A 26142-nucleotide genomic window follows, 5' to 3' on the forward strand; every position below is an offset into this window, starting at 1 on the left:
TACTTTTAGTAGAGACTTGGAGACTCTTTGAGTAAAAAAGCTATAAAGACTAAAAAGCTACAGAGTACAGGATATGTATTTGATGGATACTTTTAATTTATTTTTGTACTCGTTTCTTTCTTTTTTATGTTTTATTTTTGTATGCATAATTCAGTATCTGCATTTGAACGAAAGTGCATGTACAATGTTAATGTGTATGCAATAAAAAAACAAATTGTTTACAAAGGCGCATGCTCCAGTAGAGCTTCGTTTTTTGAGAATATGCTAATACAGGATTTTCAGGTGCCAATCAGCTAAGGCGTTTTGACGCACGCTGCTCAGGCAGGGCTTGGGAGGCGGAGTCAAGTGCTGAACGCAGAATAAAAACACTGCAGCCCGCGAGCAGATCTCAGAGTGAGGAGAATCATGGACGTAAACTAAACAGAAAGTTACCATGATAAAAGTTTGGCATTTCTTTCAAATTACAGCAACAACACCCGTTTCCCTTGTAAATCAACAACCTTTCCCCCCCAGGGTCTGAGGTTTGCTTAAGTTTACAAGGCATCGATCTTTCAACACTAACTACAGTTACACTCTGACAGAAAGAATGCGCGAGACAGTTAGCATTAGCCGGCTAGCAGCGTGCTGACAGCAGCGACAGGAGGCGAACAAAAGATTGCTCTGCATTTGTCCGCTTGCACTGACACTCGGTCCATGTAGAAAGGGCGATTATCAACACAATGCCCGTGTTACTTTTTCTGATAGACACGTCCGCCTCCATGAACCAGCGCTCCCACTTGGGCACTAGCTATCTGGACATAGCGAAGGGCGCAGTTGAGACTTTCCTGAAGGTAACGTTAAATGAATACACGTCTCTGCTCCAAATTTTTACTTTACTGAAAACTTACAAAAAACCTACGTTTCCATCCACTTTTCTCCACAGCTGAGGAGCAGAGATCCGGCCAGCAGGGGAGACAGATACATGTTAGTGAGTTTCGAGGAAGCACCGGCTGGAATTAAGGTAACTTACAAACTCTTATTTCTTTCCAAACCTGTTTTATTTCTCTCCAGATACTTTAATCACTCGCTTCGTCTGTTTGGCTTTCAAAACACCACGTCTAAATGTGTGGTGTGAAAACATTCTGCCCAGCATAAATTTGTGTGTTTAAACATGGCCGACATTTTGTTCTGTGTGGCAGCAGCCAGAGAGCTCTGTGTGTGTGTGTGTGTGTGTGTGTGTGTGTTTGAGGAAAGAGAGATGGGGGACTAACTTAGTTTTCTCACCAAAAGAGAGGGAGAGAGCGTACTCATCACTGCTCTTTACATGATTGCCTCAGCCAGTTTCAGATCAATGTGTCTGCCTGAAGGGATGTGATGTGAGGATCTCTTTAGATGAACTAATCATTTGCTGTGTCTTGATATTTCAGGCCGGATGGAAGGACAGTCATGCCACTTTTATGACCGAGCTGAGGAACCTTCAAGCAGTTGGATTGACGTCGATCGGCCAGTCTTTAAGGACCTCTTTTGATTTGCTCAATCTCAATAGATTAGTTTCGGGGATAGACAACTATGGACAGGTATGTTATAAACCAGGGACTGGTATAAAGTCTGTGGCCTAACCCCATGAGCCCATCCCCAACATCTCACAGTTAAACAAGCACCCAATAGGTTCACACTGTGCCAACACAATCCCAAGGGCCCCTGGTGACACACTGTAGTAATAAGTAAACTGCATCGTGGATGCAAATAAGGGCGATGACTAACTGAAGTGGAACCTCGATTATGCTGTGAAAGTTTGCTCTAGTTAAAATTGTTCCAGGTTGAGTGTCGGTTTAGTTCATTGGTTGTAAACAAAAAATTCTAAGAAGCTTTTTACTGGACAGTTCTTGTATCTCTGCATGTTGAATTGGGAAAATGCAACATATGCAAGATTTCCTCACACAGATTTTTTTTTTTTTTTTTTTGTGGTAGTTGAACAAACTAAAGGGTTACGAGATTGGTTTTGCGTTGACAAAACCAAACAAATCCGGTTAAGCTTTGTTTGTACCATGATACTGATCATCAACTTGGAATTTGTTCACATGAAAGTGACCTCAGTAGTGAACCAATTACATGCCTTAAAAATATGGAAAAAACCTTATTCACTTCTCACAAAAGAGTCAGCGTGGTTCATTTATCTTCCGCTGAAGATTAAGAGATTGAAGAATATAAATTATATAAATGCATTTAAACAGCAAGAAGAACCTTGTCCATGAAAGAGGACAACTCAAAGAAAACATTTTGCCTTATCAGTACAAGGGAAAGTTGTGAAGTTAGTTTATATAGTTGAACATGTAAGTTTTTTACATTTTGTATGCATTTATAAATATTTAAACTAAATGCGTAATAATCGTTAAACTAAAATTTCTCATGTCTAATGGATTAAGGGTATAACAATTATATAAATCATAAAAAAAATAATTATGATCATCACTAAAAGCCAGATTTTGTCTTATTTTTTTCCTATGTACTGACCTTTTATTTGGAGCAAGAAAAACTGGAAGAGTGACTTTATTGCATCAGAGATGTCTCACTTTGCTTACAGCTGATTGGGCTGCAAACCTTTTGGTTTGTGATTTCTTACCCAGAACGTATCCTGCCCCCGAGCAGGTTATCCGTGGAGCCAGAGCCGGCCCGAGGCATAAGCGAACTAAGTGGCTGCTTGGGGCCAATCTTTTTTTTATTTTATTTTTTAACATATTAAATAACTTAAGTGACATAAATGAATAAATAAATAATTCAAGACACGAAAATTCTAAATTGCGTGATCAATATACCTGCCTACAACTGCTGCTGTGTCTGCCAGCATAATGCACATAAACTAGACACCTCGCGCGCATTAACAATTCGTGCGCAACCGCGCATAGTTACGGTAATGTTAAGCCATGTCACAAAAAAGGACGTATCCCTCTGGTGCCGAAAGAGATAAAAAAGAAAAGGACAGAGGAGAAAAAATAGCAAGATAAAGGTATGTTTTGGGTGATTATTTAAAGTATGTTTTGTGCAGCACAAGTTGTGCTCACTTGAGGTAGCAGCTAGTCATGATCTTATATAAGCCATCACCAGAGCTAAATCCCTGCCATCAACAGTGAAGTGTCTCCCATTAATTTACATTTATCTAGGTGTATTTCACGTATCAATAGATATCGGGTTAAGTTCGAGAAAACAGCTGAAGGGGAACTTAACCTTATATATGTAAGCATTGCTGTACGTGTTGAAGTGAACGTTCCTGCTTCATAGGCAAAAATAGCGCATGTGCGCTCTGCTTTAAGGTCTTTGGTGAGAGATGGTATTAGTCTTTATAAGAAAATATACTATGTTGGGTGGGGAGACTTCTGTGATGAAAATAGACTTCAATTTTATTAATATGGTGGCGAGTGATGTAGCGGTGCCAACCTCATATTTAGGCTGCAGAAGATCACCATGTTAAGTGTTCACCATACTGCAATTATGCCTCATTTGCAAATAGAATGAGTTTAGGTGTGGAATTGCTTGATGAGTGTAAATAATGATGGTAAATGAAGACTGCTGTTATTAGTATTAATAACAAAGTTGGCCAAGCAATACCGTACAATGTCATCAGTGACTTTGCCTCCATAAAAGCTAGGAAGGAAAGATTTTGAGGACAGTTCCACTGTATTGAGACAGCTGAGAAATAATAATCTTTTTCACAGTTTTCAACAATATTTGTCATTGTTGAACCCTTGCTGTTATGTTTCTGATTTCTTAGTTTCTTCATTGTTTTAGCAATTCATTTATTTGATATGTTGTGAGACAGTTTGTTTTTAGAAGCTTCAAAGAGTTAGTAAAAGAGTAAAGTAAAAGTTAAACGTTTTAAAAACAAAAGTGGAATACTGACGCACTTTCATTGAAGTATCTATTTTTTTTGTTACATTCTATTTTTGATTATATTAATGTTTGTCTATTTTTTATTTATTTTGTTGTTGAACATTGCACATTTAATGCACATTTGCATATAATTTATTTAATATGTTTTGTGACAGTTTTTTTTCCAGAAGTTTCAAAGAGTAAAGTAAAAGTTAAAACTTTTTTATTCAAGTATCTATTTTTATTAAGTATTTATTTTGTATTAATACATAACCTCACTGGTTTGATTTATAATGTAACATTATAGCATGACATTTGTGTCAATAATCGTCAAGCAAAGGTGACTCCGCGTGGTGGGAGGGGGCCCCCAAATCAAATTCTGCTTAGGGCCCCAAAGAGGCTCGGGCCGGCTCTGCGTGGAGCGTAAGTTACAATTGAGATGAACGCCGCTAAAAGCTGAGCCGCTTTCATGGTGCCTAAAACCCAGTGTTGGCACAAACTACACTAAAACATACCAAGCTACTGTGGCTAGCTACCTAAAACGGCTTCATGGTATAGGCCCCAGCTTTTTTGTTTACATGTTTATTTTTTGAACCGAAAAGAAGAATTTGTAAAATATGCTTCGGTTATAATTTAGTCAATATATTCTGTCTCTGATTTTATTATTAGCATGTAATAGAGCTGCATGTAGTGGACATGAGACAAGAAAATCGGGGTCATTAAATCTTTCCCCTGCCTGTGGTAAATTTAGACACAAACTCTCTATATTATTGTGATTGCATAGTAATGGATCTCTTTTGTTTCTGGTTTACGTGTTTGTTTCAGAAATGACTCCTCCATAAAATCTGCATTGTGCTGAAGATACAATTTAGTGTAATCATTGAAAGAGCAGAGCATTTAACTGACTGAGTACACATTATTTTATTAGTGAATAGATGTCATATTTTAGATTCGTATAATGAAGTCAGTGTGTTAAAATCAAAAAGAGTGGGTGTATGAAGCTATGCCTTTGTCTACTGAGCTCCACTGCAGGTGCTCAGTTTTTATGGTTATTTTATCATTTTTATTTTGTCTTGTGTTTTACAGGGTAGAAACCCTTTTTTCTTGGAGCCAGCTATAATTTTGGCCATAACTGATGGCACCAAACTGACCAGCAGTTCTGGGGTACAAGATGAGGTAGGTCATGTGTCAGTATGGGCCGGACTTGAGGACTCATGATAGCATCCTGTCTAGTCATGGGTTTCCTGTTTTTATTTTGTGCTTGCTATCCCCAGCTTGTTTTTTTCCACTTAAACTTTTTCCTCTTGATATAGTTTGCTCCTTCCTTCCCATATCTATCTTCCGTTGTTCTCTTTAAAGGAGAACTCCGGCGCAAAATGAACCTGGGGTGTAATAACACATTGTTACCGAGTCGACTGTTCTCTGGGATTTGTTTTCATGATAATCGAGTGTAAAGAGTTTTATCTCTAAAAACTGTTTAGCTTATAATGTTAGTATATGGGGCATATAATAAGTAAAAAGAGATCGCTAGTTAATACCACTAACAAGGCTCAAAATAGTCCCACACTAACACGGTAGCTTAATGAGGGTCTCTACATACAAACCGAAGCACTGAGAACTTTGTAAGTGTACAGACAGTTTAATAATAATATACTTTATAAAGACAGTACCATCGCGTATACTTTGGGAAACAGCCTCGACCAGTTGAACCACGAACGTTGTGCTACGAGCTGAACTGTGACTTGGAATCTCACAGTTCAGTTCCCTTAGCATGGCGTTAGTGGTTCAACTGGTCGAGGCTGTTTCCCAAAGATGGCTCCTGCTATCATGAAAACAAATCCCAGAGAACAGTACCAATGTGTTATTACACCCCAGGTTCATTTTGCGCCGGAGTTCTCCTTTAACAGTACGACTTGCAGTTCTGTAAAAGTAACATTCTCTAGCTTGTAAAATGAGTAATACTCAAGTCAGTGTCTACTACAGGAATTTCCCCCCCCAGGGATTTCTCCATTTATGTGCTGACATGAGTTAATTCATCCTTTTTCTCTGCTCCAGTTGCATTTACCCCTGACAACACCATTGCCTGGCAGTGAGCTGACCAAAGAGCCCTTCAGATGGGACCAGCGACTCTTCTCTTTAGTGCTCCGCATTCCAGGCCACTCCTCTCCTGATCCTGAACCGTTGGGTGGAGTTCCTCTTGACTCTTCTCCTATTACACCCATGTGTGAGGTCACCGGGGGTGTGTATGCATTTAACTAAAGTTTTTTTACATTTTATCACAGAAAGACAAAGGTGTAGAATGGAAAAGGCAATGGACTGCACGTTTTAAAAGTGAACTCAAATTAAAGTGTAACTTTGCTGATTTTCCACCTGCTTTTTGTTACAATGCCGGTAGTATACCGTATTTTCCGCACTATAAGGCGCACTGGATTATAAGGCGCACCTTCAATGAATGACCTATTTTAGAACATTAACTGTATAGGGCGCACCGGATTATAAGGCGCATAAGATACTGCAGTCTAACGTTTGACTGGGTTTCCGTTATGCATCCACTAGATGTGCTAAAGGGAATGTAGCGAGTGCGCGGCGCCGGAGGCGAGGCGTTTATTAGTAAGCGTGAGCACGCTGGGGCGGGCACGTAACTTACATTCGCAGCCTGACTCATACGAGTATTCATGTGCGGCGGCTCGTTGACCGCAACAGCTGGCTGTTTTGAATGAGACGACCCGGTTACTGTGAACGGGGAACGCTTTATGAACATTCTGTGACGCGCGAGCAGCTCCGGGGACAGTGTGTCTGTTCGTATGTCTGTTAGTAAGAGTGAGCGCTCGTGAGCGGGCATGTGACTTACACACACAGCCTGATTTATACGCGGTTGAACTGGCCGTGTGACAAAGCAGGCATAAGATGGACACGAGCGCGATTTCGCGGCGAATTTAATAACGCTCTGCGTTATTAACCAATTGATCCTATTAACCAATTGATCCATATATAAGGCGCTCCGGATTATAAGGCGCACTGTCGTTTTTTTAGAAAATTAATGGCTTTTAAGTGCGCCTTATAGTGCGGAAAATACGGTATATAAATTAATAATCAGGGCTCAACATTAAACCTTTTCATGTGCTTGTCCTTCGGACAATAAATCTCTCATTCACGTGTCAGAGTAAAAAAGTTGCTTGTCTAGAATTTTTTGTTGTTGTTGTAAGAAATTTTTTTCTTATGCAATATTCTCATCAGTGTTCAATCAGCTTTGATATATTTAAATCTGCGTATTGAAATATCTGCACCTTTTAAAGGGCATCCCCTCCCCCAATCGTATTAAATGTATGCTTCATCTTTCATTTTAAATTCCTAAATTTGATCAATAAATTCAATTATTTAGAATAAGACACCTTAGGACTGTTAGCCTTTTTAGGGCTGATCAAATTAAATCATTTAGACTGAAAAATTGAATAAAATAATGTTATGAAATTGTTTTAAATATTCAAATAAGAAATGTTGGAAAGAATGAAACTACTTTTAAACATAACACTAAACCACTGTAGGTGGCGGCAGGCGACCGTCTTAATGAGTGAGTCAATGATTTATTAATTCAAACGGCTGATTCATTCAAGAATGAGACGGATGTTTATGAATGGGTCAGTGAATCTTTGACTCAACTGATTTGTTCAAACTGCTGAATCATTCAGTAATGAAAACATGGTTGAGTGTTTCTGTGAAATGAGCTATAATTCTCCTGTGATCTTTGTTTTGATCTTTGAAAGAACAAAAACAGCCAATACTGTATCTAAAATGTAAGTGACTTTGACTGTTTATTGAACTGTTGTAGGAAAGCAATGTCACATTTTCAATCGTGATGGTATTCAGGAAAACAGCACTCGTCGTGTGAGGTTGCTTAACATATGTAAAACCCCAAATTTTGAATTTTTATAGATAGTATGTTAACTGAGTTTCTTTTGTGTGTGCTGCGCTCATTTGTTTAGATTTCTCCTGCATGAGCCTTGGCAGCGCATCCATGCTACCATCAGTAATACATTTATTATCCACTATCAATCACAACTTTTATCACAGAAAGACAAAGGTGTAGAGTGGAAAAGGCAATGGACTGCACGTTTTAAAAGTGAACTCAAATTAAAGTGTAACTTCGCTGATTTTCCACCTGCTTTTTGTTACAATGCCGGTAGTATATATAAAAATTAATAATCAGGGCTCAACATTAAGCCTTTTCATGTGCTTGTCCTTTGGACAATAAATCTGTCATTCACGAACAAAATTTTTCACAGAACAATCATTTTTAAGTATACATGACATCTTAGATAAATTTCAGTCTGGTTTTAGGGCAGGTCACAGTACAGAATCGGCACTCTTGAGAGTTGGTAATGACCTTTGTGTAATCAGAGATGCAGGTAATGCTGCAGCACTGATTTTATTGGACTTGAGTGCGGCTTTTGATACAATAGACCATGTGATTCTCATAAAGCGGTTATCCAAATTGGTTGAAATACGTGGGACAGTTTTAAAGTGGTTTAAGTCGTATCTTACTGATAGAGCATTCTCAGTAAAGTATGGTAATTTTGTTTCAACAGCAGTGCCCATTACTTGTGGGGTTCCACAGGGTTCTGTTATAGGCCCAATTTTATTTTCTTTGTACATATTGCCTAGGGCTGCAACAACTAATCGATAAAATCGATTATGAAAATCGTTGTCAACGAATGTCATTATCGATTAGTTGGTCTGCTTACGTCACGGGGAGCGTTTACTGGTACGCACACACACGCAAGGTCTCTCTCCCTCAGGCGCTCTGCCGAGCGCGCGCGCTACACGGTTTGGAGCAGTCTCTTCTGTCTCGCATGCGCGCTCTTGCTTGCGCGCTCTAGATTTCGGGAGTTTGAACTAATTCGCGGGCATCAGGGAGCCGCAATCAATATGCGGGAGACTCCCGGGACTTCCGGGATCTTGGGATGTCTGTATTTTGTCTCGAGCATCAGGTTGCGCAATCAGTTCGCTCGCAACGTAAGTGATGGATTAAAATCGCGCTACCGCAGAAATAGGTTAAATTAAAACGGTCTTTACAAAGCGAAGCACTAAATATAAAGGCAGTTAATAACAGCAGCAGTAAAATATTGTTTTTTAGTCACTGTACTCAGTGGTTGTCAGCGAATGATTGTGCACTAATGCATAATTTCTCCTGTCCTTTACTGAAGCCTGTTAGCTTGCTGGGTAACGTTACCTCCATTCCGTTCTCTTTTTATAGCATTTGTCTACTAAGTTTTAATTGTTTTTCAAACGCGATCTACTGCGGCTCTACGTTCACACAATTGTTTTCAGTCTTTCTATATTTATTTAATCAATTTATCCTTATATTATTCTTTTATATATTATATATAATATCTATTATATTCTTTATCCTTATATTCCTTATATATAATTAATTTTAAATAAAAATTAAATGAATTATATATTTTAGATGTTTTTAGTTCAGATATTCACATCTGAACAACATGTCTGTGTAAATTTGTTTTAACAAAAATTGTGTTAAAACATAATATGTTGGATATCATTTTTTTAACAATAATCATGTTTGTCAACTTGCCATCAGCAATTATCATTAAAAACAATGCAAATATTGATATTAGTAAAACTCAATGTGTGGCTTTTGCACTTTTTAAATTACACTTTTACACATAAATACCCTGATTTACGGTTTTATTTAGTTATAATAAAAAAAGAATCTAATTTAATTTCTATCCGATTAATCGATTAATCGAAAAAATAATCGTCCGATAAATCGATTATCAAAATAATCGTTAGTTGCAGCCCTAATATTGCCCCTGGGTTTGATTTTTAAAAAATATGGCATGTCGTAGCATTTGTATGCCGATGATACACAAATCTATCTCCCTTTGAGATCAGGAGAGAATTGTGGTTTTAACGCACTGTTGGCTTGTCTGGAGGAGGTTAAGAGCTGGATGACTAATACTTTTGTTCAGTTAAACCAAAGTAAAACTGAGATCATGCTTTTTGGTCCTGCCAGAGGATGCTTTGATTTTGCAACATACTTTGGCACAGGTAAGACTATTGCCATGACCAAGTAAAAAACTTAGGTGTTGTGTTTGACCCAGATATGAAATTTGATAAACAGATTAGTGCCGTGGTTAAGAGTTGCTTTTTCCAGATTAGGACTATTGCACGTTTAAAGTCTATTCTGTTGAGAAAAGATTTAGAAAAAGTTATTAATGCCTTTGTTCTGTCCCGCCTCGACTATTGTAATGTTTTGTATGTAGGGTCCAGTCAGACCACTATATCACGCTTGCAGTTAGTCCAGAATGCAGCGGCACGGCTGTTGGTGGGTGCTAAGAAAAGTCAGCATATTTCTCCTGTCTTAGCTTCTCTGAGGTGGCTACCAGTGGATTTCAGGATAAAATATAAAACTCTGCTGTATGTTTTTAAAGCAGTACATTGGTTAGCTCCTGCTTATGTATCTGAGCTTATTGCTCTTCATCAAGCACCTAGGTCTTTAAGATCAAATAATAAATCATTGCTCTCTGTCCTTCGATCTCATTTAAAGTTAAAAGGAGATCAGGCCTTTGCTGTTGCAGGTCCGAGGCTTTGGTTTTAAATACATTTAAAGAAGTGATCTCTCTTAGTTCAAGAGGCAGACTATTCCAGTGTTAAAAATTATTTCTTGTCTTTAGCATTTGAGAGGTTCGGCTAGTTATCTGTATTTGTAAGTTGCATTATGTTTTATGTGTTGTTTGTTTTATGCTGCTGATTGTACAGCACTTTGGTCTGCAGGTGCAGTTGTAAAGTGCTTTATAAATAAATTAAACTAAACTAACTTAGAATAAATGTAATAAAATCAGAATCATTGTCTCGTTTTAGTGATTTCCTATTTATTTTTTTGTTATTGACGTAATCAACATAATCATTAGTTTTGCCGGTTCTTTGTGGCAAACTTTATGCGTGCGTTGAGATGTGGAATAGGCAATTAAAAACGCTCATTATGGTTCTCTCCCATACAAGTAGCCTAATTAAATCAATTTAAATATGTGATTAAACTAATGGCTTAAATTAACTACTACTATTCGACTAGAAAACTATCAATAATTGAGGAATGAATGAACATAAACAAACCTCTGTTCAGAGCGCCACCGTGTTGGATTGTGTAGAACGCTCACGCTAAGTTTCGGCGCTTATCGCGGTTTGAAAAGAAACTGCATCTTGCAGTACATTATAAACAAGGAAATATAGCGATTTGGCATGAAACGTTGATGGGGCAGTGAATAGGTTCAGTACACAGCAGAATGACATAACAAACTTTTTTTTTTTAAATGGCGTTTATCGCGTTTTGGAAAAGAGCTCTTCATATATATATATATATATATATATATATGGAGGTCTATGGAGCTATACCCCTCAAAATCCACTTTTCTCAGGATATAATTTTTTGTCTAGTAATTTGAATGTTGTATTCGAAAGGAGATGCAAAGAAATTACTTATTGCTGGGTGTTAGATTTTTTAGAGTCACTTATTTGCTTTAAAAAGTCTTTTAAAATGTCAATGATGTCATACACATCGTACAACAAGAGATACTGCTTTACGGCAATCCTTCAGTCACTTTGGTGCTTTCGCGCTCTGCACTTTCTTTTCTCTCGAGACATCGACAACACAGCTGACACAGCAGACCTGCCAACCTGTACGCATTTTGCGTAGAGGATACGCATTTTTACCTCAAAGTACGCTGGTACGATTTGTCTCTCTAAACTACGCAAAAACCTGGCGACGTGCCTCTGTTCATGCGCAGTCTTCAAATCAAGCAACAGCAAAAGAAGAAGTGTTCGACCAATCAATCTGGGTTCATTCCCCAAATAGCAAGCAGGGATGATTGACAGATGCGTGAGGCCTATCATTAAAAAGAGACTGAAAATCAGCAGCAATAGAGAATCCGGCTCGATCCCGCGGTCCGCCGTCTGACTGAGTTCATAAGCGAGGACAGTACAGTAGTCACACTTTTGACTCCTGAAGGTAAACGGGCTGGGATGGATGTGTAAAGTTGAAATATTGTATTGAGTTAACTTAATCTGGATTCGATTATCACACGGGGGTGATCGCAATCGCATGGATTATCTTAAATTACTCCATCATTCATGGTCACTCAGATAAGAGGAAAACATCATTCAGCCATCCAAATTATAAAATGTTTTGTTCTTGGTGTTTTTTTCTGTCAAAATGTCAGAAAGCATTTTGTATTATCCATCAGTTTGATTGCTCCCCCTGCCCTCGCTGGATTGTGTTTACATTATAGTATTTGTCTGAACTGTGGTGCATTTTCATAATCAAAGCAGCAGCTGTTTACCCCTGTTGCTTAGTCAATCACACTTGTCAGGAAAATGAGTGAGAACTAGTTCATTTTGTCAGCTTTTTTGAATTAGTTTTAGTGTTTTTTCCTGTTAAATTTACTTTCTAGTTTTTATCATATTCAGTCAACTTTTGTCCTTATTTTGTTTGTTTAACTTTTTCATCATGCGTCATCAAAGCATTTCGGCCGTATTGTTTCGGTGATAAGTGCTCTTATGCTCTTTTGGGCCATTTTCGGCCGAAAATTTTCGGTGGCCGAATATTTGGTGCATCCCTACATTCAACTTTTGACCTATAACCCATGTTGAACTTGCAAAACCTACATTAGCATTAGAAGAGTTCAAGATGGCGCCGAGTATGGCTGCTGCGTTGCGAGCTCCGTCACAACATGGTAGTTTTTTGTTTGTTCTGTTTACAGTTCTTTTGTTTTTTGTCTCGGATGTTGTCTGTCTTATTCAGTACGACATACAAACACTTTTGGACATTGGTTCCGCAATCGAACACCGAAAACCGGACTTTCATTTCTTCAGTGATGCCCCGCTGTTTACAAACACGGCAGCGGAGCCCTTTGTCTGGGCAGCTTGGCCGCGGAAACGCAGCCGGAGAAGGGGAAGAAGAGCCGGCGTTCTCGTCAGAGTAAGACGGCGTGCAAATCGACCCCCGCTTCCCAGTATTCTGCTAGCAAACGTTCAGTCTCTAGACAACAAGCTCTGTGAGTTGAGAGCGCGGATCTCTTTCCAACGGGAGACGAGGGACTGCTGCATTATCTGCCTTACAGAAACTTGGATGTCTGCTGAGATTCCAGACTCGGCCATCGAAACCGCGGGGTTCTCAGTGCACCGAGCGGATAGAGTTAAAGACCTCTCAGGTAAAAGCAGAGGTGGGGGTGTATGTTTTATGATCAACAAATCCTGGTGTGATCAGAGGCACGTACATTCTATCAAGTCTTTCTGCTCTCCTGATCTGGAATTTCTCATGCTTCTGTGTCGACCATTCTGGCTACCGAGGGAATTCACAGCGGTCATTATCACGGCTGTGTACATTCCCCCACAAGCCGACACAGACCGGGCACTAAAGGAACTGTATGGGGAAATAAGCGAGCAGGAAACCGCGCACCCTGAGGCCGCGTTCATTGTGTCGGGGACTTTAACAAAGCCAACTTTAAGAAAATAGCACCTAAATACCACCAACACATAAACTTTAACACACGAGGGGACCGGGTTTTGGATCATTGCTACTCCCCTTTCCGGGATGGCTACAAATCCTTCCCCCGTCCACCTTTTGGCAAATCGGATCACTCTTCCGTTCTCCTTCTGCCCGCTTACAGGCAGAAACTGAAACAGGAAACACCCGCCCTCAAAACGATCCAGTGCTGGTCGGACCAATCAGACTCTATGCTTCAGGACTGTTTTGATCACGCGGACTGGGAGATGTTCCGGTCGACCTCTGATGACGACATCGAGGCTTATGCTGATAGCGTAACCTGTTTCATCAGGAAGTGCGTAGAAGACGTTGTTCCGATCAAAACAATACGGATTTACCCGAACCAGAAACCATGGATTAATGGCGATGTTCGTGCAGCACTCAACGCGCGGACCTCCGCTTTTAACTCCGGGAGTGCGGAGGAGCAAAAACAAGCAAGTTATGCCCTCCGAAAAACTATCAGAGCAGCAAAACGCCAATTCAGGGACAAGATTGAAGGACAGTTCAACACCACCGACTCTAGAAGCATGTGGAAGGGAATTAATAGCATTACGGACTATAAAGGAAACATAAACTCCACAGTGAACAACACTGCCTCTCTCCCAGATGAGCTGAACACTTTTTATGCTCGATTTGAGGGAACTAACATCCCCCTCGCGGAGAGAGTTCTCGCGGCTGAAGCTACAGAGGTTAGTACACTCTCCGTCTCTGTAGCGGATGTAACCCGATCTTTCCGTCGGGTGAACATCCGTAAAGCCGCGGGTCCAGACGGTATTCCGGGCCGCGTCATCAGAAAGTGCGCGAACCAACTAGCTGGTGTTTTTACGGACATTTTCAATTGGTCCCTCTCCTTGTCTGTAGTCCCCACATGCTTCAAAACGTCCATCATCGTACCTGTACCGAAGCAAACCAACATCACCTGCTTAAATGACTGGCGCCCTGTTGCTCTGACCCCCATCATCAGTAAATGCTTTGAGAGACTAGTCAGAGATTACATCTGCTCTGTTCTACCTTCCTCACTGGACCCACTGCAGTTTGCATACCGCAATAACCGCTCCACTGATGATGCTATTGCATCTACAATACACACTGCTCTCTCCCACCTGGAAAAGAGGAACACATATGTGAGAATGCTATTTGTAGACTACAGCTCAGCATTCAATACCATAGTGCCCTCCTTGCTTGATGTGAAACTCCGGGCTCTGGGCTTAAACAGCTTGCTGTGCAGCTGGATCCTGGACTTCCTGTCAAACAGACGCCAGGTGGTTAGAATAGGCAGCAACATCTCCTCATCACTGACCCTCAACACTGGAGCCCCACAGGGCTGTGTTCTCAGCCCACTCTTGTACTCCTTGTACACATATGACTGCGTGGCAACTCACAGCTCTAATTCCATCATCAAGTTTGCTGATGATACTACGGTCGTAGGTCTGATCACCGACAACGATGAAACGGCCTACAGAGAGGAGGTGCTCACTCTGACGCACTGGTGTCAGAGGAACAACCTCTCCCTCAACATCAGCAAAACCAAGGAGCTAGTGGTCGACTTCAGGAAGAACGACAGAGAACACAGCCCCATCACCATCAATGGAGCACCGGTGGAGAGAGTCAGCAGCTTCAAGTTCCTCGGTGTCCACATCACAGAGGAACTCACATGGTCCGTCCACACTGAGGCCGTCGTGAAGAAGGCTCATCAGCGCCTCTTCTTCCTGAGACGGCTGAGGAAGTTTGGAATGAACCGCCACATCCTCACACAGTTCTACACCAGCACCGTCGAGAGCATCCTGACTGGCTGCATCACTGCCTGGTATGGCAATACTACCAGCCGTAACCGCAAAGCCTTGCGAAGGGTGGTGCGCACTGCCAGCCGTATCATCGGAGGTGAGCTTCCCTCCCTCCAGGATATTTATGCCAGGCGGTGTGTAAGGAAAGCTCGGAGGATCATCAGAGACTCTAGCCACCCGAGCCATGGGCTGCTCTCACTGCTACCCTCAGGCCGGCGGTACCGCAGCATCAGGACACACACCAGCCGACTCCATGACAGCTTCTTCCCACAAGTAATTAGATTTCTAAACTCTTGATCCCTCATGATCAATAACCATAAACATTCTAACTGTCAACACAGCACAACATAACCTACTGCATTTACATAATATATATATATATATATATATATATATATTTGCACCTTACGAGTATCTATTCTATGTATAATTACCTCTTTTTGTATTTTTGTATACTGTTGTATATTGTAAATTGTTGTATATTGTATATTGTTGTATATTGTAAACTGTTGTATATTGTACATTGTATATTATTTATTGTTCTGTTAGTGTATATGGTACTGTGAGTAATTGTGCGCACATTAGATGTGTAATCTATGTAAATCTGATGTTTGCTGTAATTGTTTTCGTCACATCGTGTCATACTGCTATGTTGCTCGGAACTGCACCTAAGAATTTCACCCACTGTTGCACTTGTGTATATGGTTGTGTGACAATAAAAGGATTTGATTTGATTTGATTTGATTTAGCAGATAATGAGTTTCCATGAGAAGTGCAACTGGCATCTCTTTTCATACAGTTTACATAATCTGAGAATATTTGTTTTCGTTTTAAATTAGATAATTTAAAAGTAGAAACTTAAATGATTGTAAAGATATATTGCTTTTGCCTGTGTGACTAGTATTCGCTTAGTTTTAAGTTTAGAGACGTTCTCCAGAATCAAAAGTTTATGGAGAGGAGAGGCAGAAAGCTCACCCTGTTGTAAAATGCAGAAGACTTCAGAGTGGCTATAGAAAAAAAGAGACTGCAACCGGGCCCTTGCGAAAACGAGGATAAAAATTGTATCGTATTGTTCATTCAGTGTTGTTCATTAATTGTTGGTTCATGTTAACTAATGCTAACAAAATGAAACCTTATTATAAATTGTTACCATTTTTTAATAAAGAATGTTGGCCAATCAAGTGTAAAATTAATTATAAAAGTTAAGGAATCTTACACTGGTTCAAAGTAGGCTACTGTATTGTATATGTTTGATTTTTTGAAGTCTTAGGGACATGGCTTTTAATGTTGAGCCTTTTGTTTATGTATACAGGCTATCAAAGTGTATCAAAATTCAGATTTATCAACCAATATATCGGTTATCGGCTTTCAAATGTAAAGAATTATGGCCAAAACTTTCGTATCGGTGCATCCCTACATTTTAAGCACCCAAGTTAAATCTCATGTCAGATGCAAGTAAACTGTTTCCCGCTCTGTTTAGGCCGCTCATACAGCGTGTTTTCCCAGAGAATGCTGAACCAGTGCCTGGAGTCTCTGGTGCAGAAGATCCAGAGTGGTGTCGTTATCAATTTTGAGAAGACTGGACCTGATCCTCCACCCACTGAAGGTAAAGGAGGACCAGGCTTTTGTAGTTTTCAGAAGTATTGCAGTAAAGCACCTATTAATGATAAATCGAATTATTAATGGATAATAAATACTATAAAACCTAATATTGTGAAATATAAATCTTTTGTAACTATGTAAAATTAACTGTCACTGTTGATCAATTTAGTGCTTCCTTGCTGAAAAAAAGTATTAATTTCTTTCCCAAAACAAAGAAAAAAAATCTTACCCCAAACATTTTAATGGTAGTGTATGCTTAACAAAAAAATGTAACCAAGCCGTTATTAATGACACTACGGTTTGTTTCTTCCAGATGGTCCAGCGGAGATGAAGTATGGACCTCAATCATGGCACAGCTGTCATAAGTTGATCTATGTCAGACCCAACCCTAAAACTGGTGTTCCTGTTGGCCATTGGCCTATCCCGGAGTCCTTTTGGCCTGACCAGAACTCTCCTACTTTGGTATGAGAAAAAATGTTTCAATTTGTGTATGCTGTAGCATCTGTTCAGTCCTTTTTAAATCTAATGTAATATGTATATGTTCTAGGTTTTTCTAGTGTAATGTAAATGATTGTATACAATTAATTGAAATATAATTTTTATTATGACTATTGCAAATTTTATTACTCTTTAGTTTTCCATGAACATAGCCTTTGATGTAAATGTTAAATTATATATATACTGTATTTTTTCCAGTGAAATGTAAACTTGTAAGTGTGCTGTCAGTCTGCTCAGTTGCCTGTGTTCCTCTGCAGCCTCCACGTGCATCTCACCCACAAGTAAAGTTTTCATGTGTGGATTCAGAGCCCATGGTGGTTGATAAAGTGCCCTTTGACAAGTACGAGCTAGAGCCTTCTCCGCTCACTCAGTATATACTGGAGAGGAAATCGCCGCACACCTGCTGGCAGGTACTGCTCGAATCAGTATTTTAGTGCCATACATGCTAATCGGGGAACATGTATGTTCACTCGGGGTACTCTCACACTTGGTTCGATTCCCTGTTCTAAGCTGGAGTTTGATTGCTCCCCCTGCCCTCACTGGATTGTGTTCACATTATAGTATTTGTCTGAACTGTGGTTTATTTTCATAATCAAAGCAGCAGCTGTTTACCCCTGTTGCTTAGTCAATCACACTTGTCAGTAAAATGAGTGAGAACTAGTTGATTTTGTCAGCTTTTGTGAATTAGTTTTAGTGTTTTTTCCTGTTAAATTTACTTTCTAGTTTTTATCATATTCAGTCAACTTTTGTCCTTATTTTGTTTGTTTAACTTTTTCATCATGCGGCATAATGGTTAAACTGAAAAGGAGTATTTTGTGCAAAATTATAATCGCAAAGATTGTTGTCATTTGAGAAATTTATTTTTATATTACATTATAATTATTGCACTTTCACCATAAGCACAAATCAAGAGAATGTCAACTTTATTTTACCTCATCTAGTGTACTTATTTATTTTAGGATATTTATCATATACATTAACACTCTGTCTACTTTAAGAAAACTGGTAAAACAAGAAACTTCTCCTCAAAAATGAGAACAGTAAAATCCCTAATATTAATTCCAAATTACATTAATGTTTTCTGTTAAAATAGCCACAAAAAAGATTTTGTATTTTCACACAGGTTGCGTAAGTGCATTTATTCAGCAACCACAATCGCAAACAATATGATCGAGATCCATATTTGAATTTATTACAGTTCATTACTGAGAAGTTTAGATCGCAGATTTAGTTGCAGGACCCTGCAGTCACAGCTTTACACGCTACTCCCATTTTATGCCGATTCGGGTATGGTTTGAGGGTGTGTACCTGAGTTCGGAAAACAGTGTTTACATCATCCAAAAGAACCAAACTCTGACGTCAATCGAACCCAGGTGCGCACCAAAAGTGCTAGTGTGAAAGCACCCTCAGAATTCACTAACTTGCACCTCTACTATGGCTGAACGTTTATTGCTGTAACGTTTTATTCTCTCTCAGGTTTTTGTGTGTAATAGTGCTAAATACGGGGAACTCGGGCAGCCATTTGGCTATCTGAAGGCAAGCACAGCTCTAACCTGTGTCAACCTGTTTGTCATGCCCTATAACTACCCTGTGGTGCTGCCTTTGCTTGGTAAGTGTCGTTAGTAACATCTCATTTATCAGAATTTGACACTGTATTTGCTTTTGTATTTTTTTTGATTGTTGATGGATATAAGTCACATAACTGTTTATCATGCATTTATAGATGACTTGATTACTGTCCATAAGTTCAAGCCTCCAGCGAAGTGGCGACAATCTTTTGAAAACTACCTTAAAACAATGCCTCCCTACTACATCACTGTAAGTAATGGAATCACTCATGTTCATTTTAACATTACAAAAGTAATTCAATTAAATTATTTTCTTTTTTTCCTTCATCCTGATTATTTCAGGCCCTGCGGAAAGCACTAAGAATGATGGGAGCTCCAAACCTGTTGGCTGACAACATGGAGTATGGCCTCAGCTACAGTGTTGTGTCCTATCTCAAAAAGCTCAGTCAGCAGGTGTGCACTAATATATAATATAATATAATATATATATATATATACACAATATATTAGTTATATTTTATATATTACAGACGAAGGTCGAGGCAGACAGAGTTTGTGCATCAGTAGGGAAAAAGGCGGTGCCAGAAGGTGGGATTAAACTTCGCTGCAGAAGCGCCGCCCTCTCTCTGGCCCACAGAAAGGATTTCACACAGCTGCTGCAAAGTATCATAGGAGATGGGCCAGCTCTGCCAATGGAGGCAAACACCAAGGAGTTCGCCGGCTTTCAATTAGCTGCTCTGAATAAAGTGCGTGCATGTACACTACTGCACACTTTGTAGATGTTTTCATGTGCTCAAGACCAGGAGATCCACAATACACATACACATGAGCTCTCTAAATTTATATCAAGTCAATGTGAGATTAATTTTTAAAAGGCTGGAATTGACTGCGAGTGTTTTGAGTATATATGGAACATTTGCTTTTTAGAATCAAATTTTTTTTTGTGCATAACCAACTTTTCAACAGGGTATTGTCCAGCAAATGATCAAATGGTCAGTTCCGATCCCTCATCACCAATTCAGATCCCTCATCTTTTCCATTATCCTCTTTAACAACACAGGCATTAAAACCACAAGGATTGCGGAACCCCTATGATATCCCAAGAGCTCATCTGCTGGACCAGCTGAGTCGCATGAGGCGGAACCTTCTGCATTCTAGCATCTGCATTCTGAAAGGACAAGATCAAGGTAATGCTCAGACAGCCATAAATGGTTATTGATTTCCATGGAGCAGTTTTTTGAATGTCTGGATGATTCTCTTGATTACATTTAGTTTGATTTCTGAAAGAACTGCAAACCTTTGACTTCCATTTGTGATATAAGGTTAATTTCATGGTGACATTTATATCGTCATTTTTGAACATTATTTATGTAACTTCAAATCAATATTTTCTTTCTAGATCAGCTTCACAGTGTGCCTATAGCTCAGATGGGCAACTATCAGGACTTCTTGAAGCATTGCCCGGCCCCTCTGAGAGAGGCAGACCCCGATCAGCCTAAACGTCTGCACACTTTTGGTAACCCCTTCAAATTGGACAAGAAGGTAATTTTAGATCTCAGGCTTTCAAAAAGAAGCACTAGACAGATTTGACTTTCAGGCAAATAGCACTTTTTCTCTTCTCTTCATGTCAGGCGATGATGGTGGATGAGGCAGATGAATTTGTTACTGGCACTCAAGGCAAAGGCAAACGTCCTGGAGAGTCCAGCAGTCCTGCTGGAGTAGGGGCCCCCAAACGCAGGCGCTGCATGTCTCCACTGCTTCGGCCAGGACGGGCATATACACCTCCAAAAACACCACCCAGAAGTAAGTAACTAATAAACTCATGCAGAAAAAACCTTTAGTATCAGGTGTGACAATCAACTTAATTCTGGTTCCTTGGTGTCTAAAACATGGAAGCTCCAATTTTACTTGTGCATGTTTCATATCTGATCCAACACAGCAGCGGATAATGATCACACAGAATTGGAAAACCACATCACCAACCATCTCGAGTCAAACAACAACAACAACTCTGACAAGGAGCTGAGTCCTGTGCCAGAGTCTGAATCGATCGAGCAAAGGAACCACCTCCAGTCGGATGAGATTGAGAACCAGCAGGACAGAGTTCAGGAGAATGGCCAGTCCAGCGAGAGCGAGCTCTCTCTGGGCAGTGAGGGTGAAGAGGAGGCCCCATGCCGCTACCCTTCCCCCTGCCAGCTTAAGAAAATCAGAAACGAAGAGAGCCAGGAGCTGAATTCTGAACTCCGAGTGCTCATCACCAAGGAGATCCGGAAACCTGGAAGGCGTAAGTTACGCCACACATGCGCAGATGTCTGCAACTAAACACTGCTTAAGTGTTTCCATCATTTCCTCTCTTGATGCTCTTTCCTGGATGGCGTCCAATAAGCGAAGGAGGGGTGGTCTCCCACCAACGCTTTGTCTTGTGAAATCAAATGGACATGTTTGCGTCTTTTGCTAAATGTAAAAAATCTGTAATATTGTTACAGATGGGTTCCATTTTGTTATTTTTATTTGTACATTGTACAATATTAATGATCTTTGGGAAATTCATTTGTTCCTGTGGTTTTACAATTATTTTTTGACATTGCTAATGACACCATACATCAAATCTTTCTCACGGTCCTTAACGCAGGTTATGAGAAAATCTTCTACCTCCTCAAGCAAATCCAGGGCAGTTTGGAAACGCGTCTGATCTTCCTGCAAAGCATAATCAAAGAGGCTGCCAGGTAAACTTTCAAAATTTTGAAGTAGTTTAACTACATATTGGTATTTGTACGAAGAGTGAAGCCCAAATGTAAAAAATTATGCATAGAATAGGATCTACTTGCAGTGTATGAAATAAAATTTATCAACGTAGAATGCATGGAGCTAGATTTTTCACTGTACGCTCAGTTCATATATGCGTCTTGAATTTGTTTGCCACTAATCAGTTGGTCCACAAGGTGGCAGCACTGGATTCACAGTAGAGGGTGACACGGGAGTGTATTTTCAAACCTCTCCCATCCCACTCCCACAAAAAAAATCCTGTCCCATCCCAATCCCACGAAAAAACATCCAATCCCACGAAAAAACATCCAATCCCGTCCCAATCCCAGAAGAATGACTCCTATTCTTTCCCACTCCCGTGTTGTGTTTTTTTGACCGGAATCTGTCAATTACAGTAAAAAAAATACAGTTCAGATATGAGCATAGCACAGTTTGTTACTTTATTGAACTGAAAGAACAAAATTTCAACAAAAACCAAATTTCCTTCTTGAACTAAGATTTCCTTCTTGAGATCGCCCTGAAATGTCGCGGAGCACAACTGATTGATCGTTTTCCGACAGTAGTCGTATCAGTGCGTCTTTCATGTCTGACTCCATTTTGATTGTGATTTTCACGGCAACACAGTGTATAAGGGAAGCTTCTCTAATATTATTGATGGTTGGCATTGTATACAACTTGGTGCATATAGACCCCTTTTCAGTTGGTAAACATGATGTTTTTATGTGGGGGAGCTTAGGTGGAGGCAGAACGACCCCTCTGGCCGCTTCACTAACGCTAGTTTGCAAGTTTTGTTAGCTTGTTTTTTAACAATGACGGGAGAAATTCAGATTTGATCTTAAAGTGCAAGGTCACTCACTGTCCAGGACCGCGATTGTTATTTGCAAAAGTTAATTTTAATGGACGGAACCAGATTGGCCGACCCATACACGCTCTGTCAATGGATGGACGATCTGACAGGATTAACGTTACCTCGGTTGAGTGATTGGCCTGACTTCTACACCTAGCTGATAGAGAAACCCAGCGTAAAGACAAAATGAGGGCATATAAATCTTTAGATGCCTATAACTGTAATGAATGGTCTTGACTTGTGGCAACGTTACATTGCGCGGTCCTGCCCAGCACCAAGGCCAGAAGAGGACAATGTAAAGAGTGACATTACAGTGCAATTTTAATGTGAATGTTTTCTAGAAATAAAAATATTTTTTATGTATTAAAATTAGATAAATTAACTATGTATTTGATTATTCTTTCTTACAAGGTTCTTCAAAAAGTCTATCACAATCAATCACAACAATGTATACGCTACAATCATAGATGATTCACAAATAATCAATCATTTAGAAAACATTATGCGATAAAATTTCAAATTGGATCCTGTAGGTGATTCTTGCACCCAGAAACACAACAAGATGACATTTAATAATAATAATAATAATAATAATAATTTAAGATCCTTATTATGTAGCCGAATCTGTGCTGGTTTGTAGTGGCCGCCTCCAGTTTTCACTTTTTTGTCCCCAGCTAACGGCGCAATGTAATTGTGACGTCGGCGCAAATTACAGCCACCAACTGGTACGGGTGTGAGGAGCACGTCATTCACTTTACCAGCCACACCAAAGCAAACAGGAGAGCATAAAGAGACGGGGCAAATAGAATTTAGTTCAAAATTTAAAGAGTTTATTTATAGAAACTGTATATTTGTGTAGAAAGTTGGGTATCATAGTTTTTTTACGTCCCGCCCACTCCCACTGACATTTTTTCCTTTCCTTTCCCGTCCCAATCCCGTGATACATAGTGATTTTGTTTCCCATCCCGCGGGATTCCCGAAAAAATGTCAGCCTCTAATTCACAGTCAAAAAAGAAACAGACAGAACAACAAACTACTGGACACTCAACAATAGGTGCATGCATTGCCTGCGTTTTACTCCACTTTTAGACATGCATTCGCAAACTTCCCTAAGCCCTTCCCCTCGGTGTGCCTGTGTTTGTGTGCTATCACTTTCGGTACATGTTTGAAGTGTACTTTGGGATTAATGTGCGAACACATGTCTGCACTTTCAATGCATTAATCCATAAAAATTACGCTACTATTCTATTAATATATCTAATTACTAATTAATTACATTGTGTGTTTGTTTGTGCGCGTGCACAGGTTTAAGAAGAGGGTCTTAATTGAGCAGCTGGAGAACTTCTTAGAGGAGATTCACTTAAGAGCCAACAGCATGAATCATCTGGACGGTTTCTGAGCACTCCATCTGCCCTACTTGAAATACTCCTGCACAGATCTGCACTATTTATGTAACGTTACTTGGGACTCGTGTGTCTCCAGTTTTTATCAGTATTGAAGCTGATTTTATCGATGAGGACTTGGTGGATTGTCTCTAAACCTCAGGACTGGGGGGATATGGGAATGTTTCTATGTCAGATGGTCATAAACGAACTGCTCCTTTTCTTTTTCTTAGACGTTTTTTCCCATCTAATTGTGCCAAAGAGAACTGGTTGAATGGCATTAAATTCCGCCTCATCTCATTTGCATTTTTGTATTCTGCTTCCACAGTTCCCTGTGACAACTTGACAAATGGCATTGATCGCCAATATAAACATGTTTTCAAATTTCAGTCGAGAATAGCGTCTCTGCAAAATCACTGCTGCATTCTGTTTCAGACAAGATTATTTACCGGAAAGTAGATCTTTATCAGCAATATTCTCCACCAATAAAAAGGCGAGTTACAAAGCAATTATTTAATGTTGGAGGTTTGAGTGACATTGAGGTTTTATAATTAAATGTGGTCTTGTAGACTCCAAAAATCATTGATTATAAAATAACTCATCTCAGGAATGATGTCGTTGCAAAAGATTTAGCTTTTGGCAGCAGAGGAACATCTTTCTGAAGTTTTGTTTTCCTGATATTCAAAAAAAGCTCTTATCTAAAAAAAAAAAAGTTACTTGGAACTTTTTTTTTTTTTCATTCTAAAAAACCACCAATCATTATTCCACATAACTTCGATAACATTGCCTCTAGCAAAAGAGGTTCATGTCATCTGATTTTCAAAACACGGAACCATGGCAAATTTCTGTGAATAAGTTAGGACTGTAACACGTATTTGAACTTTGATATCTTTGCTGAAAATCGCAAATGACAGTTCTGCATTAAGTAACCAAATTTGATTTACAGAAGTAACACCCAGAATGATATAATAATGAAACATGCAAACGATATAAAGTTGATATTTAAACATCCATGAAAGAGTCAAGAGCCACTTATTCATTGACATGGGAAGTTGCTGCTAATGTATTCCTACATTACTGCCAAATTTTCAGTATCCCTTAGCTTCTTTTGGTCTTTGTGCGTCTCACCCTCCTAACCCTGCACCCTAATGTAGGGACCAAATCTTCATCATAAATGTTATAGATAAATCTGTGGCTTCTTTAAAAAAAAGTATTTTTATTATGCTGTATATATGTACATGGTGACATTGAAAATATTATTTAAGAGAATGTTTTGGTGGAAAGCCTTTTTTGTATGTATTTGAATAAAGTCTATTTTACACTGAATAGTCATGTAAATATATAACATTTTTGTCATTAATTTCTCAGTGGCACAATGCCATTAAAAGAATTGCAAAATTTTCCATGTTCAGTGTTTTTTCCCCACATACACTTAAAACCATAAGTTTGCAGGGAAGCGTTCAAGTGGCTCATTGCAATGTTTTTTGTTTGTTTTTTTCTCTATCGATTAACCACGGATCGTAAATGCAGGGTAGGTAGAATTCCCCAAAAATACTTTTTTCCAAATTTGTTTAAACTGTCTTTATATATCAATGCATAATAAAAATTTAAGTACTCTGGAAAAGAAATTATAAAAATCGAGTGTCTGTAGTCCTCTCAGGACTTTAATAAACACAGCTCATTATTCCATTCGGGGCGAAAGAAATGATTGGCTGGGGCGACTTTCACTGTCCCTCGCTACCATGGATGCCACCTATGTCACTAGAAATAGAACGCCGCCATATTGACGACCGATCTCGCCCGGTATGGCCGCCCAAACTGCCCGTTTGAATGAGAGAGAAAGACAGAGATGGATACAATTTTAATTTTAGGCTCCGACCCTTATTTGTTACCCCCAGTTTTCTTTTGTCCTTTATTATCTGCCCCAGACTTGCCCCAATTTGCCTTCCATGATATATATATAATATAATAATGTATATATTTATCTTGTGCATAACCCCTCCCCATGGATCGCTTGCAGGCTTTCAAGAGTACAGACGCGTATCAGCTGTTGCTGGATGGGTAAAAGACGTAAAAGTGCGGCACTTGGCCACCAAGGATTTATATTTAATTATGGAAAATGTTGGTATTATAAAAAAAAATTCAAATGTATGATTTTCGTGGTAGTTTGCTCTGACTAGGTAACGAGTTGTTAGCTAGTTAAGTGGCTCCGGTAGCTTGCCAGCTGTTAGCCACGGCTCGCGGCTAGCTTTCATTAATCTGGATTAGGGCTGTCGCGATAGTCAAT

General features: G+C 39.5%; 1 protein-coding gene across 1 annotated transcript; it reads left to right on the forward strand.

The window, feature by feature from the left end:
- Positions 1-387: 387 nt before the first annotated feature.
- On the forward strand, positions 388-25253 carry ints6 (integrator complex subunit 6). The gene is made up of 18 exons (XM_077216575.1): positions 388-830; positions 923-1000; positions 1407-1556; positions 4933-5022; positions 5902-6085; positions 16673-16798; positions 17108-17256; positions 17550-17702; positions 18769-18901; positions 19016-19110; positions 19203-19313; positions 19391-19606; positions 19921-20047; positions 20260-20402; positions 20492-20663; positions 20800-21144; positions 21493-21586; positions 23779-25253. The coding sequence occupies exons 1-18, from the start codon at positions 720-722 to the stop codon at positions 23870-23872; spliced, it is 2571 nt and encodes an 856-aa protein (XP_077072690.1). The 5' UTR covers positions 388-719; the 3' UTR covers positions 23873-25253.
- The last annotated feature ends 889 nt before the right edge of the window (positions 25254-26142 follow it).

The sequence above is a fragment of the Siphateles boraxobius genome, unplaced genomic scaffold (assembly GCF_051911475.1).
Source record: "Siphateles boraxobius isolate OS27281-9 unplaced genomic scaffold, OSU_SipBor_1 7, whole genome shotgun sequence".
In the NCBI taxonomy this organism is placed as follows: domain Eukaryota; kingdom Metazoa; phylum Chordata; class Actinopteri; order Cypriniformes; family Leuciscidae; genus Siphateles; species Siphateles boraxobius.

What these genes read in the sequence shown, in the direction of transcription:
- ints6 (XM_077216575.1), top strand. Translation starts at nt 720, where the DNA reads ATGCCCGTGTTACTTTTTCTGATAGACACGTCCGCCTCCATGAACCAG. An exon ending in TGTGGTGCTGCCTTTGCTTG is followed by an intron (nt 18,902 to 19,015) that starts GTAAGTGTCGTT and finishes ATGCATTTATAG; the next exon opens with ATGACTTGATTACTGTCCAT. An exon ending in TCTGAAAGGACAAGATCAAG is followed by an intron (nt 20,048 to 20,259) that starts GTAATGCTCAGA and finishes TTTTCTTTCTAG; the next exon opens with ATCAGCTTCACAGTGTGCCT.